The sequence below is a fragment of the Odontesthes bonariensis genome, chromosome 13 (assembly GCF_027942865.1).
Source record: "Odontesthes bonariensis isolate fOdoBon6 chromosome 13, fOdoBon6.hap1, whole genome shotgun sequence".
In the NCBI taxonomy this organism is placed as follows: domain Eukaryota; kingdom Metazoa; phylum Chordata; class Actinopteri; order Atheriniformes; family Atherinopsidae; genus Odontesthes; species Odontesthes bonariensis.
The window spans coordinates 37,401,044-37,418,605 of record NC_134518.1 but is presented as its reverse complement, the minus strand read 5'-3'; the positions used below and the strand labels follow the sequence as shown (position 1 = coordinate 37,418,605).

Sequence of the window (17,562 nt, the reverse complement as noted above, 5' to 3'; positions counted from 1 at the left end):
CAGAATCCCTCAGGGAACACGGCCGTAAACCTGATCCAGGTCCACAAACACACGTTAGCTGTGTTTGAAACCGCATACTTCACCTACTTTAGAAGTATGTAGTTTGTAGTATGTAGTATGTAAGTATGTAAGTATGTAAGTATGTAGTATGGAAGTATGTAGTTTGTAGTATGTAGTATGGAAGTATGTAAGTATGTAGTATGGAAGTATGTAGTTTGTAGTATGTAGTATGGAAGTATGTAGTTTGTAGTATGTAGTATGGAAGTATGTAGTTTGTAGTATGTAGTATGGAAGTATGTAGTATGTAGTATGTAAGTATGTAGTTTGTAGTATGTAGTTTGTAGTATGTAGTATGGAAGTATGTAGTATGGAAGTATGTAGTTTGTTGTATGGAAGTAAGTAGTATGTAGTAAGTAGTATGGAAGTAAGTAGTATGTAGTATGTAGTATGTAGTTTGTAGTATGGAAGTATGTAGTTTGTAGTATGGAAGTAAGTAAATTGTAGTATTGAAGTATGTAGTTTGTAGTATGTAAGTATGTAGTTTGTAGTATGTAGTATGTAAGTATGTAGTTTGTAGTATGTAGTATGGAAGTATGTAGTATGGAAGTATGTAGTTTGTAGTATGGAAGTAAGTAGTATGTAGTATGTAGTATGTAGTTTGTAGTATGGAAGTAAGTAGTTTGTAGTATGTAGTATAGAAGTATGTAGTTTGTACTATGGAAGTAAGTAGTATGTAGTATGTAGTATGGAAGTAAGTAGTTTGTAGTATGTAGTATAGAAGTATGTAGTTTGTACTATGGAAGTAAGTAGTATGTAGTATGTAGTATGGAAGTATGTAGTTTGTAGTATGGAAGTAAGTAGTATGTAGTATGTAGTATGTAGTATGGAAGTATGTAGTATGGAAGTATGTAGTTTGTAGTATGGAAGTATGTAGTATGGAAGTATGTAGTTTGTAGTATGGAAGTAAGTAGTATGTAGTAAGTAGTATGGAAGTATGTAGTATGTAGTATGGAAGTATGTAGTAAGTATTATGGAAGTAAGTAGTATGGAAGTATGTAGTATGTAGTATGTAGTATGGAAGTATGTAGTAAGTAGTATGGAAGTAAGTAGTATGTAGTTTGTAGTTTGTAGTATGTAGTATGTAGTATGCAGTATGTAGTATGCAGTATGTAATATGTAGTATGTAGTATGTAGTATGCGGTTTCGAACACAGCCGTAGACTGGATGATGAAACTCCCATGATGCCTCAGTAACTCTGTGAGGGTGAAGATCTGCTCCTCCTGAATCTGAGCGTCAGTCTGAGCTCCAGTTCTGCTGTTTTTTATCTCTGAGTTTGACCTCCTCTGAAACTGCTCCAGCCTGTTTGTTGTTTACCTGCAGCCATCAGGAGAGCGGTAAGCTTGATGGAGCCCCGCCCTGCGGCGATGTGGAGGGGGGTGGAGCCATTAAAGGTGCAGCAGTCCACCTGCGCGTTTCCCTGTCAACAGAAACACAAAAAAACTAAACTTAATCCAACCTGATGAGTCGTTTTTGTCTCTGAAGCAACAAAGTTTTTGTTCTTGGTGTTTTTATCGTGTTTTATCGCCTGTGACTCATCTGCATGAGCAAAAATAAACATTTATTTCACTTTTTCCTCAACCTGAAACCTGAGCAGAACAACCAGTAAAGCCTCCGGGTCACAACAAGCACAGTCGGACCAGGTTTGAACCTGGTTTGAACCCGGTTCGAACCTGCTTTGAACCTGATTTGAACCTGATTTGAACCCTGGTTTGAACCTGGTTTGAACCTGGTTTGAACCCTGGTTTGAACCTGATTTGAACCCTGGTTTGAACCTGCTTTGAACCTGATTTGAACCCTGGTTTGAACCTGGTTTGAACCCTGGTTTGAACCCGGTTTGAACCTGGTTTGAACCTGCTTTGAACCTGATTTGAACCCTGGTTTGAACCTGCTTTGAACCTGATTTGAACCCTGGTTTGAACCTGCTTTGAACCTGGTTTGAACCCTGGTTTGAACCTGGTTTGAAGCTGGTTTGAACCTGTTTTGAACGTGGTTTTGAACCTGATTTGAACCCTGATTTGAACCTGGTTTTGAACCCGGTTTGAACCTGGTTTTGAACCTGGTTTGAACCTGGTTTGAACCTGGTTTTGAACCCGGTTTGAACCCAGTTTGAACCCGGTTTGAACCTGGTTTTGAACCTGGTTTGAACCTGGTTTGAACCCTGGTTTGAACCTGGTTTGAACCTGGTTTGAACCTGGTTTTGAATCTGATTTGAACCCGGTTTGAACCTGGTTTTGAACCTGGTTTGAACCTGGTTTTGAACCCGGTTTGAACCCGGTTTGAACCTGGCGTGTACCTCCAGCAGCAGGCAGCCGGCCAGCGACACGTTGCTGGTCTCCGTGGCGAGGTGAAGGGCGGTCCGTCCACTGCTGCGCTCCTGAGCCTCCACGTTGGCCTCGCCCTTCAGAAGTTCCCTGAGAGAAGACAGCCGATTGGCCAGAACGGCCATGTGGATTGCACACAGTCCTGTAACCATGACAACACAGAGACAAGAGCAGTAAACACTCCATCCGTGCAACATGTTGTGTGTGGCGCCCAAATGTGGGGCCACGCGTGTTTAAAGGCTTTTATAAAGGTCGTAACACGGTTAAAGTTAGAGGTAGGTTTAGGTTAAGGTTAAGGTTTAGGTTATGGTTATGGGTTAGGTTAAGGTTAATATAAACCATATCAACTTCACCACGGTCTTAGCAGCAGCTGCAGCAGACACATTTCCGGAAAGGTACTGGCTTGATTAAATTCATTCTGGACTCTCTATCCGACCACATGAAGACCTCGGGACACTTCGGTTTGGCTTTAGGGACCCTCTACTCACTACCACGTAAGTGTTATGTTGTTTGGAGCTGTAGAAGAGGTATAAAAATAGCGTTTTGTAGCGGTGACATGATTTGCCCCATTCACTTCCAGGCTAACGACTTTTGGCTAAAAACGGTCAAATCGAAATTCTCAAAACACATCCGAATGACATGATTTTGATGTCAACTCAACGTATGTACTCCCAACATCCCGTAAATTGATCTAAAGTGCATTTTACTCCGGATTATCCCTTTAAGGTTAAGGTTATGGCTATGGTTATGGTTATGGTTATGGTTATGGTTATTTTAGGTTTAGGTTTAGGTTAAGGGTTAGGGTTTAGGTTTAGGTTTAGGTTAAGGGTTAGGTTTAGGTTTGGGTTTGGGTTAGATTTGGGTTTGGGTTTGGGTTTAGGTTTGGGTTTGGGTTTGGGTTTAGGTTTGGGTTTGGGTTTGGGTTTGGGTTTGGGTTTAGGTTTAGGTTTGGGTTTGGGTTTGGGTTTGGGTTTGGGTTTAGGTTTAGGTTTAGGTTAAGGGTTAGGGTTTAGGTTTAGGTTTGGGTTTGGGTTAAGGGTTAGGGTTTAGGTTTAGGTTAAGGGTTAGGTTTAGGTTTGGGTTTGGGTTTGGGTTTGGGTTAGATTTGGGTTTAGGTTTAGGTTTGGGTTTGGGTTTGGGTTTAGGTTTAGGTTTAGGTTTGGGTTTGGGTTTGGGTTTGGGTTTAGGTTTAGGTTTAGGTTTAGGTTTATGTTTGGGTTTGGGTTTGGGTTTAGGTTTAGGTTTAGGTTTGGGTTTAGGTTTAGGTTTAGGTTTAGGTTAAGGGTTAGGGTTAGATTTGGGTTTGGGTTTAGGTTTAGGTTTGGGTTTGGGTTTAGGTTTAGGTTTAGGTTTGGGTTTGGGTTTAGGTTTAGGTTTAGGTTAAGGGTTAGGGTTAGATTTGGGTTTAGGTTTAGGTTTAGGTTTAGGTTTAGGTTTGGGTTTAGGTTTAGGTTTGGGTTTAGGTTTAGGTTTAGGATTAGGTTTGGGTTTAGGTTTAGGTTAAGGTTAAGGTTAAGGTTATGGTAGGTTTAGGTTTAGGTTTAGGTTTGGGTTTAGGTTTAGGTTAAGGTTATGGTAGGTTTAGGTTTAGGTTTAGGTTAAGGTAAAGTTATGGTAGCTTTAGGTTTAGGTTTAGGTTAAGGGTTAGAGAAGGTTTAGGTTAGAGTAGGTTTAGGTTAAAGGTTAGGGTTAGGTTTAGGTTTGGGGGTTAGGGTTAGAGTAGGTTTAGGTTTAGGTTTAGGTTTAGGTTAAGGTTAAGGTTAAGGTTAGAGTAGGTTTAGGTTTAGGTTTAGGTTAATGTTAATGTTAATGTTAAGGTTAAGGTTATGGTTAAGGTTATGGTTGGTTTAGGTTTAGCTTTAGGTTAAGGTTAAGCTTAAGGTTAAGGTTAGAGTAGGTTTAGGTTTAGGTTTAGGTTTAGGTTAAGGTTAAGGTTAGAGTAGGTTTAGGTTTAGGTTTAGGTTTAGGTTAAGGTTAAGGTTAAGGTTAAGGGTTAGGGGTTAGGGGTTAGGGTTGGGTTAGGTTAGGTTAAGGGTTAGGGTTAGAGAAGGTTTAGGTTAGAGTAGGTTTAGGTTTAGGTTAAGGGTTAGGGTTAGATAAGGTTTAGGTTTAGGTTTAGGGGTTAGGGTTAGAGTAGGTTTGGGTTTAGGTTAAGGTTAAGGTTAGAGTAGGTTTAGGTTTAGGTTAAGGTTAAGGTTATGGTTAAGGTTATGGTAGGTTTAGGTTTAGGTTTAGCTTTAGGTTTAGGTTAAGGTTAAGGTTAAGGTTAAGGTTAAGGTTAAGGTTAAGGTTATGGTTATGGTTAAGGTTATGGTAGGTTTAGGTTTAGGTTTAGTTTTAGGTTAAGGTTAAGGTTAGAGTAGGTTTAGGTTTAGGTTTAGGTTTAGGTTTAGGTTAAGGTTAAGGTTATGGTAGGTTTAGGTTTAGCTTCAGGTTAAGGTTAAGGTTAGAGTAGGTTTAGGTTTAGGTTTAGGTTTAGGTTTAGGTTTAGGTTAAGGGTTAGGGGTTAGGGGTTAGGGGTTAGGGTTAGGTTAAGGTTAGAGTAGGTTTAGGTTTAGGTTAAGGGTTAGGGTTAGAGAAGGTTTAGGTTAGAGTAGGTTTAGGTTAAGGGTTAGGATTAGAGAAGGTTTAGGTTAGAGTAGGTTTAGGTTTAGGGGTTAGGGTTAGGGTTAGGGTTAGGTTTAGGTTTAGGTTAAGGTTAAGGTTATGGTAGGTTTAAGTTTAGGTTTAGGTTTAGGTTTGGGTTTAGGTTCAGGTTTAGGTTAAGGGTTATGGTAGGGTTAGGTTAAGGTAAGAGTAGGTTTAGGTTAAGGTTAAGGTTAAGGTTATTGTAGGGTTAGGTTTAGGTTTAGGTTTAGGTTTAGGTTTAGGTTAAGGTTAAGGTTAAGGGTTAGGGTAGGGTTAGGTTATGGTGAGAGTAGGTTTAGGTTATGGTTAGAGTAGGTTTAGGTTTAGGTTTAGGTTAAGGTTATGGTAGGTTTATGTTTAGGTTAGGGGTTAGGTTATGGTTAGAGTAGGTTTGTCTCCCCCTCCACCCTTCTACCCCGTCTTTTTATCTTCTTATCGTCCCCTGATTGGAGCGGGTTCGGCTCCGGTGTCTTTTTATGCTACTGTTGTTTTAGTGTCGGTGCACCTTAAGGTTTGTTGCATCGCTGCGTCTGTACGCTGACCGTAAAGATCTTTCCTTATCTGAACAGGGTGACCCGGGGTGGGAATGTGTTATCAGAGGGTCGGCATGAACCTGCTGTGTTGCTGCACTCCAGCAGTCCTCTCAGCTCTCCGCGCTGCAGTAAGAAACGAACCATCCCGTCTCCTTCCTGCTGCGCCGCCAGGTGCAGCACCGTGTTGCCGTGGCGATCCGTCAGAGTCGGGTCGGCGCCGGCCAGCAGCAGCGCTTCCACCGCCTCCCTCTGCTGAGTGATCACCGCCAGGTGCAAAGGAGTCTGGGAAATGCAGAAAAAAAAGTTACAATCGGGTCCTTTAGATAAGCAGAAGTATCATTTTTAACGTTTCTAACGTTTAAATCCCATTTCTGTCATCCCTTCAAAGCACCGGGACCATCAATCAGGTTATTGATCAGTTTGAAACTATTTTCATATGCTTAGGCTGTGTTCCAAACCGCATACTACATGTAGTATAGACTATTTATTGATAGCTACCTGCAGCCCTAATAACAATAAGTGAAAATATTGATTATTAATCACTGAACAAGACCTGAGGAAGCATCAGAAAATGAATGATGAGAGAAATCCTCCAAATGATTGAGTTTCATAAGTGAATCTGTTGGCCTTAAACTTTACATTTCTTTACATTTTCTAAGAACACTGGATTTAATTACTGGATTGTAACGCTCTTTTAACTGGACTTCCCACAAAGAGCATTAAACATCTGCAGCTCATCCAGAACGCTGCTGCTGGAGTTTTAACCCGGACTAAGAGATCTGAACACATCACAGCAGCTTTAAAATCTTTACTCTGGCTTCCAGTCAGTCACAGAATAGATTTTAAAAGCCTGCTGATGGTTTACAAATTGTGATCTGTTCAGAGAATATAAAGCCAGCAGAGCTCTGAGATCCAAGGACTCAGGCCAGCTGGTCCAGTCCAGAGTCCAGACTAAACATGGAGAAGCAGCATTTAGCTGTTATGCTGCAAACAAGTGGAACAAACTGCCAGTGGAGATTAAACTTTCACCAAATGTAGACATTTTTAAATCCAGGTTAAAGACATTTCTCTTCTCATGTGTCTATGCATGAAATCTGCACGATATCTTTGAACTTATCTGGACTGTTGCTGGTTTTTAGATTCATTTAAATTATTTTATTTGTTTCTCTTTATATTCTTTTATGTATTTTAATGCTTCTTACACTCCCTGCTGCAATGCTTTTATTTTATGTGAAGCACTTTGAACTGTTTTGAATATGAAATGTGCTACAAATCAATTTGATTTGATTTGATTTGTGTTTTAATCTTCGTTAAATTAAGATGAAGTTCAGCCTCCCAGCACCGCGGCCGTACCTGGTACAGGTGGTTCCTCGTGTTCAGCACCTCCTCTCCGGGCAGAGCCGACACCACCTGGGTCAGACTCCTCAGCGCCTCCTGCTGGCTGTGCAGCACTGCCAGGTGCACGCCGCTGTCAGAGAGAGGAGCGTTAATACGGCCGGCCTCCGCCCCGTTAAACGAGCAGAATGAGTGTGTTTACTGACGTGTCTCCGTCCTCGTCCTGCGCCGCCATCAGGGGGCGCTGCAGGGCCAGCAGGTATGCCGGGTCCCCTGTGACTGAGTAATAGAAGAGGGCCTCCAGCTGCCGGCGGGTCACCAGCTGTTCCTCTGCAGCACAGACACACTCAGGTCAGCTAAGGTCAGCGACCTCCGTCAGATTAAAGAGTCCAAACACAAATACTGCCTCTGCACCTCCGTCTGCATCCACCATGATCCCGCCCTCCCGCACGCCTCCCGGCTGGGACGAAGCCTGCAGCACGGCGCCTGGCGACGAGTCATCGTCTGGATCGCTGTCATCGCCGCTGAGGTCTGCGGCGTCGCCCTGCGAGGCTTCAACACAAACATTTACGAGTTACAGTCGGAACTCATTCGACTTGCTGAACCATCGCAGCTCAGTACAAAAACCAGGGCTGATTTAAGGCTTAGGATGTGTTCAAAACCGCGTACTTCTCCTACTACTCCTACTAACGTTCTGAGTTAGTAAGCGAGTTTGAGTAAGCGAGAAGTTCCCGGATGCATACTAGATTCTCCTAAATGTTGGGTATGCATCATGAGGTTACTACTCATACTCAAACTACCCAAGATGCAACGTAACGTGACGTCGCCGATCGTCATTTCCTGTCAAAACGGCAGTTTCAAGCTAGCTACAACGAGGGTAGGTTCACTTCCTGTTTTCAAACCAAAAGCACCAATTGTATGGTAATGGCTTTCCCTATGATAAAAGGCAACGGGTATTTTATTTTGTGAAAATAACAGGAAGTGCGTTAGCTCACTGCGGCTAGCTTTAGTAGCGCCGAATTCGTGGGAACAAAATGGTAAACAGCCGGTATTTTGTCAGGTTTTCAACACGTTGGGGATCTAAACGACTACTTTCTCTCCTGAAAATGTTTGGAACATAGTATAAGGTTTGGAACACAGCCTTTGACTTTTATCGCGATGAAAGGTTCTGCTTGGACCGGGTTCTGGACAAAGCTTCCCCTACAGATGCAGCTTTGTGGGTTTATTCCTCACCATGTTTGATGCCTCCGCCTCCTCCTCCTCCAGCTGAGTATCCCGTGGAGAATCCTCCTCCTCCACCTCCTCCGTAGCTGTAGGCGGGGAAGCCCTGGAAGTATCCTGGAGGACGAATCAAACACCCAATCAGCTCACGGAAATGCTTTGGTCCTCGTTGGAACTCAACCAACTCGCGGCGCCAACATGTTTCACCTCCTCCTGCCGCTGATCCGGGTCCTCCACCTGCAGCCGGACCTCCACCTCCTCCTCCACCTCCTCCTCGGTACAGACCTCCTCCTCCACCGTGACCGCTGAAGTCCTGGAAGTTGGGCAGCGTCTTCTGCCTCTTCCTCTGCACCTCCTCTTTGTCTGAACACAGGTGTTTATGTCAGGGCAGGACCCGTGTATCCCTTTTCCAACCCAGTTTAGATAAAACCACGCCCCGTTGCTAGTACGGAAGCCGCGTATGCCGACGCGAAGCAGCAGCTACCCATACGCTATCATCGCTCGCCCGCCATCGTAACTTTACTGTGTAAAAGCAGTCATTTAGTAATGTTTATTTATTGTCATGAGCGCATATGTCATTCTGATCACAAATGCGAAAAGACGTAGCTGGCCTATGTGCTAGGCTATCGCCTATCGCATATCTTTAGTGTGTAAAGCAGTCAGTTTAGTAATGTTAATTTATTGTCATGACAGTGTTGTTTCGCGTGCTTGACTGGTCACTTTCTGTTAAATATTCTCCTATCATACACGAATATTTTAGTAATGTTAATAAATTGTCATAAGACGCGATTATCTCCCATCATATATTTTTATATTCTTGAATTTGTTTTGGAAGGCAATTAAAAGATATTAAAGGCAAGCATTAAAGCATTTAAAAGAAACAGACAATAAGTACAGTATATCACAGAAGTAAGTCCAACGTCGACATTTTTTTAACAAAATTGAATCTGACTTTTCATGGGACAATCCTTAAGAAATTACACTTTGCTACAGTAAAGTAGTGACTGTGCAGCTTGTATAACAGTGTAAGAGTGCAAATTTGCTGTCTCCTCAAAATAATTCAGCACACAGCCATTAATACCTAAGCCACTGGCATCTTGAAAGGGGCGAATTTACGATTTAGGAACGACTGATAAGCGCGGCATAAGCGTGCGGCGCGTTCTCGTACTAGTTTCTATTGGGTCAGTCTCTCGCTTCCCGACGAGGCTTCCGTACTGCGGAAGTGGGCGTGGTTTGGTCTAAACTGGGTTGGAAAAGCGATACACGCGGGCAGGTTAGATCGGCCTATAAAGGGGGCGGAGCCGGCGGAGCCACCTATGATCTGAGGGTGGTAGGTGAAGGGTTTGGGCTCGCTGGTCTCGTTGTCGGACTTCCTCTTCAGCTGGACGAACACCGACGTTGGCTTCTGCAGGTTCAGGTCCCGATACTTCGGCGTCTTGAAGACGATGGCGAACTGTCGCAGGAGAGAGACGGAGAACGCCACGGTGACCGTCCATCTATCGACCATCTATTTATCCATCCATCATCCATCCATCCATCAGTTTATCCATCCATCCATTTATCCATCCATCCATCCATCCATCCATTTATCCATCCATCCATCTATCCATCCATCCATCCATCTATCCATCCATCAATCCATTTATCCATCCATCCATCCGTCCATCCATCCATCCATCCATCCATCCATCCATCCATCCATCCATCCATCTATCCATCCATCCATCCATCCATCCATCAGTTTATCCATCCATCCATTTATCCATCCATCCATCCATCCATTTATCCATCCATCCATCCATCCATCCATCCATCCATCCATCCATCCATCCATCAGTTTATCCATCCATCCATCCATCCATCCATCCATCTATCCATCCATCAATCCATCTATCCATCCATCCATCAGTTTATCCATCCATCCATCTATCCATCCATCAATCCATCTATCCATCCATATATCCATCCATCCATCCATCCATCCATCAGTTTATCCATCCATCCATCCATCCATCCATCCATCCATCCATCTATCCATCCATCCATCCATCCATCCATCCATCAATCCATCCATCCATCCATCAATCCATTTATCCATCTTTCCATCCATCTATCCATTTATCCATCCATCCATCCATTTATTCATTTATCCATCCATCAATCCATTTATCCATCTTTCCATCCATCAATCCATTTATCCATCTATCCATCCATCTATCCATCCATCCATCCATCAATCCATTTATCCATCTTTCCATCAATCCATTTATCCATCTTTCCATCCATCTATCCATTTATCCATCCATCCATCCATCCATCCATCCATCCATTTATCCATCTTTCCATCCATCTATCCATTTATCCATCCATCCATCCATCCATTTATCCATCTTTCCATCAATCCATTTATCCATCTTTCCATCAATCCATTTATCCATCTTTCCATCCATCTATCCATTTATCCATCCATCCATCCATCCATCCATCCATCCATTTATTCATTTATCCATCCATCAATCCATTTATCCATCTTTCCATCCATCTATCCATTTATCCATCCATCCATCCATCCATTTATTCATTTATCCATCTTTCCATCCATCCATCCATCCATCCATCCATCCATCCATTTATCCATCTTTCCATCCATCTATCCATTTATCCATCCATCCATCCATTTATTCATTTATCCATCCATCAATCCATTTATCCATCTTTCCATCCATCCATCCATCCATCAATCCATTTATCCATCTTTCCATCCATCCATTTATTCATCTATCCATCCATCAATCCATCTATCCATCCATCCATCCATCCATCCATTCATCCATCCATCCCTCAATCCATTTATCCATATATCCATCCATCCATCCATTTATCCATATATCCATCCATCTATCCATTTATCCATCCTTCCATTTATTCATTTATCCATCCATCAATCCATTTATCCATCCATCCATCCATCCATCCATCCATCCATCAGTTCTGCTGGTTCTGACCTGTCTGTGGACGTCTGTTGGGGAGAAATCTCCCAGAGCCTCCCAGGTCAGCCCTGAGTCGTCCTCCTCGTAGAACCGCACCTGGATATCATCTGCAGACACAAACACAAACAATCGATGTCTTAGTTCAGCGAGACTGTTTCATTCGAATACTCGTGCATCAACACGATGTCTGAAACAGGGTGACAGAAAAAGTTCTTTGATGCAGGAGAACAGCCTCGCTGCATCCTGAACCTCTTCCTTCTCAGGGATTTACATACTGCAGGGGAAGTCCCTGAGGCCGGACTTCCTCCAGCCTGAAACCGCTACCACCAGGAAAAAACACAAATTCAAACCACCTCGTGGCAGATGCAGCTGTGGAATAACAGTCACTCATGAACTGACTGTTAGTTTCACATTATCACACAATCATCCATCTTCAGGCATCGATGTTTTGCAGATTAACGAGGAGCTCCTGGAATGCACATCGATGTGTCTTTATGAGTCCATGTAAAAACGCTGCCTCACCTTTCTGGACTTTGTCGCAGAGCAGGTAGACCTCCTCTCCTCCGGTCACACAGCCGGCGGTCCGATCCATCCTCACGATCTTCAGGTTGGAGGCGTTTGGAGCCTCTGAGGGAGCAAAGACAGAAAGCTGGAGGTCAGCAGAGAGTCTTTAGGCTGCTTTAACCCATTTAGACCGGGACAGCATTGCCGTATTTCTACCCTTAAAGCCTGTTGCGTTATTCTACCTTTAAGGCCGGGAAAGCGTACACGTCTTTTTCAAACGGGAGCGATTGTGAGGAGTTTCTTGGCTTTGATGATGCTGATAAACGTGCTGACCCAGTTGATCGAGATTTATGGCGAGCACATATGTTTGAGGATGATTTTGAAGGGTTTGAATGTGAGTGGAAGACAATTACCACTGTAATCGATGGAGAGATTTCAACCGCACACCAGGGGGGAAAGTCGCTTTACCTGCAGATGTCACACCGTTGCAGGCATTTAATCATATTTTTACTGAGGAGCTTTGGGCACATCTCGTTTCTGAGACGAACAGATACAGTGAGCAGGTACTTCAGACTCCAGCTCGAGCAAAGATGGCAAGGTGGTCACACGTAACTGTGCCGGAGATGGAAACGTTTACTGGAATGTGTATGGGCTCCTTGTGCTGCCAGTACGAAGAGATTAAAATAAATGCGATAAAATAAATAGATAAATAAATAATTTAAATATAAAATTTAATTTAATTTAATTTTATTACTGTTTTCTAATTGAAAATAGTGCTGTTCCTGCACTTTACTTTTTACATTTTCTGTTTTCGTGAAGGTGTATGTAAATAAACTCCAAAGAAAGCCACAGGTGTAAGCTCTCAAATACTTTTTGAATTTTGTTTGTATCTGCTACAGAGGCTGAGAAATTATTCATTTAGTAGGCGTTGACACAATTGCTGAATTTCCAGAAAAACTTCAGGTTTTAGGGGGTCTTTCTGAAATCGCCCACAGGTTTTACAGGCATTCTTTTCCAGGCGTCTTAGGCCTAACTGGGTTAATGGTGATTCTGTGGTTCTAAAATCAGGATTTTATTAGAGCAGAGCGACCGTCTGGAGACGCTTTCAAGGAGCTGACTCTTGGTCTCAATGGGCTGATTTTCAGTCCCAGTTTCTGACCGAAGAAACAGAAAAATGTGTGACTGAGAGCAGCTTTATGGGGAGTTCAGCTGGATTAATGAACACTTTAGTGTTTTTACTGAAAGATGCAGAAAGATGGAAATTTGGAGCCTGAACAGAGCATCTGAGTCCAGTTCTGATCGGTTTTATCAGTAATTTTATTTATTTATTTTACCAACGTGTTTGCACTTGACTCCTCCTGAAGATGATTTTTACTTAAAATTACTCTTTCTCAGTAATGTATTGAGTGTATTAAAGTGTATCCTGTGAATATTGAGGCAAAAAAAGAACCTTATTAGCTTAAATAAATCTACTTTTTGTCCACAAAAGGCAAATATGGAGCATGAAAATCCTCATAAAACCATCTGTAAACCTGAAATATTTTCTAAAGTCCAGTCCATGTAAAGACTAGGGCTGGGCAACGATTAAAATTTTTAATCTAATTAATCACGATTAATCTCATTTGTACGCAGAATCCAAAAATGAATCCAAAAGTAGCGTATAGCTTTTAGCATTTAGCTTTATTTTAAATGTGCTGCCATATGAATGAAAGTGCCATAACATTTGTTGTGCAAACACACTTTTAACATCAGCATCTTTCTGTAGTTTTTATGTAGAAGCCTCGCTCCACTGTCTGTTTCCTTGAATGACTTGCTGCTATCAGTTGTGTGTTTTGCCTTTAAGTGATATTTTAGACTGGAACTACTACGCTGAGAAGACAATTCAACTTGGCAGTGTTTACAGATGACTTTGGTTCTGTCGACTCCGCCGTCTGGAAGAACTTTAACATGAAAATGGCCGAGTAAAAGTTCCGTACCCTTCTCCATGTTTGGTGGATCCGCCGATTACTTTCTTTTCCTGTTCCACAGCAGACAGCAACAGACTTTTACAGAATAAAAGCCTGTGAGCGACAGACTTTTACAAAATAAAATAAATTAAAAAAATTAAAAAATTATTTATCGCGTTAAATAATTAACGAGTCAACTCGATATTATCGAGTTGACTCGCCCAGCCCTAGTAAAGACATGTGATAATATTACATGTTTATTGAGTGTTTTCCTTCCAAGTGTCTTTTTCTAACTTTGACCGTCTCAGTTCTACATTCATGATACGGAGCTCAGACAGAACCGGTGGTTCCACTGTTCCTTTCAGGTCTATAACAGAACGATGCGTTTATAAATCTGCTTCATAAGAAAGTTATCAGAGTTCCTGTTTCATCCAGCAGGGGGATTTAAAGCAGAATCATCCTCTGAAATGAGCCCGCAGAACTTCTCCAAACCACCTGAAGGCTGATGAAACAGAAATGTGCAGCTCGTGCCTGACGTTGCTAAAGTGAAAGTGCAAAAGGACTCTGAAGGGATGAAACTCTGAGCGGGTTTCGGTCCTTTGAGAGGAAGCTGCCGCAGGAAAAGAGAAACAAAACCAGGCAGCCAGAACAAAGCTCACGCTGAACACTCTTTTCATCGCCTGTTTCGCTTTCCACCCGCTCGGTTATTCGTGTCAGACGAAAGTTTATAGTCTCACCAAATTCAATACGACCATCCAAACAGGAAGTATTGATCAAGAAAAAACATCTCAGAGTCTAAAGCTAAAGAGTCTGGAGTGAGTTCAGCAAACATCTGCATCTGAACCTGCGTTAAATCCAGATCAGCCGAGGGAGAGACTAACAAAAACATCATTAGACACATGGAAGGAGATATGTACTGAAGCTCACTTAGCTACAAACTCTGACACATGGAGGGAATTTAAGTGGAAAGTAGTTCCCAGGTTCTTCAGAACACCAACAATAGCCGCTAAGATGGGACCAGCACATGGTAGCTCATGTTGGAGGAACTGTGGTGCTGTGAATGCCTTTTCTGGAAAGATGTTTTTGATGCTCTCAGAGAGGTTTTCAAACGTGATATTCCACAAAGCCCTATTGTAACATAATTAGGAGAAATCCCTGAGGGTGTAGAAGGAAGGGATGTGAAATATCTCTTAAACATTCTGCTGACAGCAGCGCTAAAATGCAGAACCATCAGATGGCTGAAGCCAGATCCTCCTACTTATTATGTATGGATTAAAAAAATATGGGACATCTACCAGATGGAGCAAATTACATCCTCATTAAGACTTCAGAAACCTATTTTTATTAAACGATGGAAACCTGTTATAGCTCTGCTAATACAATAAGTGTATAGCATAAGACTTCTGGTTAGGCACTAAATACATTCACACCACCAGTCATATGATACCTAGAGTGGATCTTTCCTTTTCTTTTCTTTTCTTTCTTTTCTTTTTTTCCCCTCTCTTTCCTCCCTTCTTCTTTCTCTCCTTCCTTTAAACAAATAATTTATTTTTTCTACTTATATTATTTCTTTTTTTCCCCTTTCAAATTATCACTACTATTAAAATTATCATTATTATCATTTTTTTTCTAAATTATGTTCAGTTATTTATCTTTATTGAATTTACACTTCAAATCTGTGTAATTGGTCCAATGTTTTATTAGTTTTCATTTATTGAACAACTATATTTCATGACTGTTGATTTTGCTAAGATGATGTGCAGCTGTAAACATGAAGGGAAATTTGACTTGTCATGTTACCATTGTGAAAAAATGAATAAAAATGAAGTTGTAAAAATCCGGATCAGCCGCTGTTCTCTGCTGATAAGCGAACATCTGGCTTCAGTTTGCAGGCAGAAACGAGCAGCTCTCTTCTGTGTGTGCTGACTCACTGCTGTCGTAGATCGGCTCCGACACCACGGGTTCGAGCCGCCGGGAGAAGCCGCCGTCACTGTCGGGGAGGAACGCCGTGAACATGAGCCGAACCACGCTGAGGTCCATCTCTTTGGCCTGATTGGTCGCTGCGGTGCTGATGACGCTGCGCTGGTGGTCTGAGCGGGAGAAACCAGAACATTTAAAAACTAGAAAAAATTTCTGAAGAAATTTTGACGGGTGCCAAGCTGCTGCTCGCCCAGAGAAAAGAGGCTGTAGATAAGTTAAAATTCAGTGTTTCCTGTCACATATATAAACTTTGAATCTTGTCTTTGTGATGCTGTATGGCTGAGTTATGGGACCTCCATAAGTTTCTTATGGTTGAGTTTCTTTTTCCCCTCTTCTTTGATTGCTTTTAACTGTGTTTTTAATTTTTATTCTATTTTTTTCTCTTTAAATTGCTTGTTTTTGTGCTGTTCTTTTAAATGCCTTGTCTTTATGTAAAGCACATTGAGTTGCCTGTGGTATGAAATGCGCTGTATAAAGATGCCTTGCCTTGCCTTGCCAAAATAGGGCAGTTTTTGGCAGTTGGCGCAAAAGTTCCTTCTCTTTCTCTCCTTATGACCTTGACTTTTAATACTGATGCGTATGCCTGGAACAAACCCTTTAATTCAGTTCAAATTCAGTGTTTCCTGTCACATATAAACTTTGAATCATGTCTCTGTGATGCCGTATGGCTGAGTTAAGAGGCCAAAATAGGGCAGTTTTTGATTTTCAGTGCATTTTCCCATTGACAATTTTCCCACTTTTTCCCATTTTGCCGGAATTCCTTTACACTAATGAGAGCCAAAAGTCATTTCACACTATTCCCGATCGTTGTGCACGCAGCGGTGTGCTTTTTATGTCGGTCGGACCATCGGTGCTCGGCTAGTAGCGCGCCGAAATTCATGACGGAAACGGGAGAATAATAAGAGTCTGGCACAAGATTAGTATGTGTGTCTAAAGCCTTCGGCATTGGCACCCATAACTATGAAACAGTAAAGACAGACAGATGAAAACATACATTTTCTAATCTGACTCAAACAATCCAACATCATTAGTCCAGTTTCAGACTAAAGGCACAAAAATACTGAACTTTAAACAAATGTTCTGGCTTCTCCAAACTGGAGCGTCACCATCACTTTACAAAGAAAGTTCCAAAATGTTTGTCAAAGTTCAGGGAAAAGTTTCTGTTCTGATGGAAACACTCAGGCTGTGTTCGAAACCGCATACTACATACTGCATACTGCATACTACATACTTCCATACTTCCATACTACATACTACATACTGCATACTACATACTACATACTACATACTACATACTGATCGATCAGACAGTATGCAGAGCGTTTACCCACAATGCATTGCGCTCCTGCCCGAGCCGAAATCAGCCGGCCTGAAGCTGATTTCTCTTAAGCTCTAAACTCTGTAAACTTTAGCAACATTTGAAACATTTTCAGGAGAGAAAGTAGTCGTTTAGATCCCCAACGTGTTGAAAACCTGACAAAATACCGGCTGTTTACAATTTTGTTCCCACGAATTCGGCGCTACTAAAGCTAGCCGCAGTGAGCTAACGCACTTCCGGTTATTTTCACAAAATAAAATACCCGTTGCCTTTTATCACAGGGAAAGCCATTACCATACAATTGGTGCTTTTGTTTTGAAAACAGGAAGTGAACCTACCCTCGTTGTAGCTAGCTTGAAACTGCCGTTTTGACAGGAAATGACGAACGGCGACGTCACGTTACGTTGCATCTTGGGTAGTTTGTGTATGAGTAGTAACCTCATGATGCATACCCAACATTTAGGAGAATCTAGGATGCATCCGGGAACTTCTCGCTTACTCAAACTCGCATACTAACTCAAAAAGTAAGTAGGAGAAGTAGGAGAAGTATGCGGTTTGGAACACAGCCTCAGAAACAGAGCCCACGCGGAACGTGTAATACCTCTGATGACCAGTAGGGGCTCCATCAGCGTCATTAGTTAGATTCTCTCCTGATCAGTGGTGGTCCTTCTTAAAATAATCAAAGTCTCCTTTTCCAATCAGCTTTCCAGCCTCCTATTCTTGTCC

General features: G+C 42.1%; 1 protein-coding gene across 1 annotated transcript in view; it reads right to left on the bottom strand.

Annotated features, from left to right (window-relative positions):
• Positions 1-17,562, bottom strand: part of nfkb1 (nuclear factor of kappa light polypeptide gene enhancer in B-cells 1) — a 55,844-nt gene that overhangs the window by 4,560 nt on the left and 33,722 nt on the right. Inside the window, exons 8-19 of the mRNA XM_075482023.1 lie at positions 15,470-15,628; positions 11,611-11,715; positions 11,104-11,195; positions 9,413-9,551; positions 8,306-8,461; positions 8,111-8,215; positions 7,292-7,429; positions 7,084-7,207; positions 6,896-7,010; positions 5,623-5,824; positions 2,354-2,523; positions 1,375-1,477 (exon numbers count right to left, since the gene is read on the bottom strand). Coding sequence (XP_075338138.1) covers positions 1,375-1,477; positions 2,354-2,523; positions 5,623-5,824; positions 6,896-7,010; positions 7,084-7,207; positions 7,292-7,429; positions 8,111-8,215; positions 8,306-8,461; positions 9,413-9,551; positions 11,104-11,195; positions 11,611-11,715; positions 15,470-15,628 — 1,608 coding nt within the window. The remainder of the gene's footprint in view (positions 1-1,374; positions 1,478-2,353; positions 2,524-5,622; positions 5,825-6,895; positions 7,011-7,083; positions 7,208-7,291; positions 7,430-8,110; positions 8,216-8,305; positions 8,462-9,412; positions 9,552-11,103; positions 11,196-11,610; positions 11,716-15,469; positions 15,629-17,562) is intronic.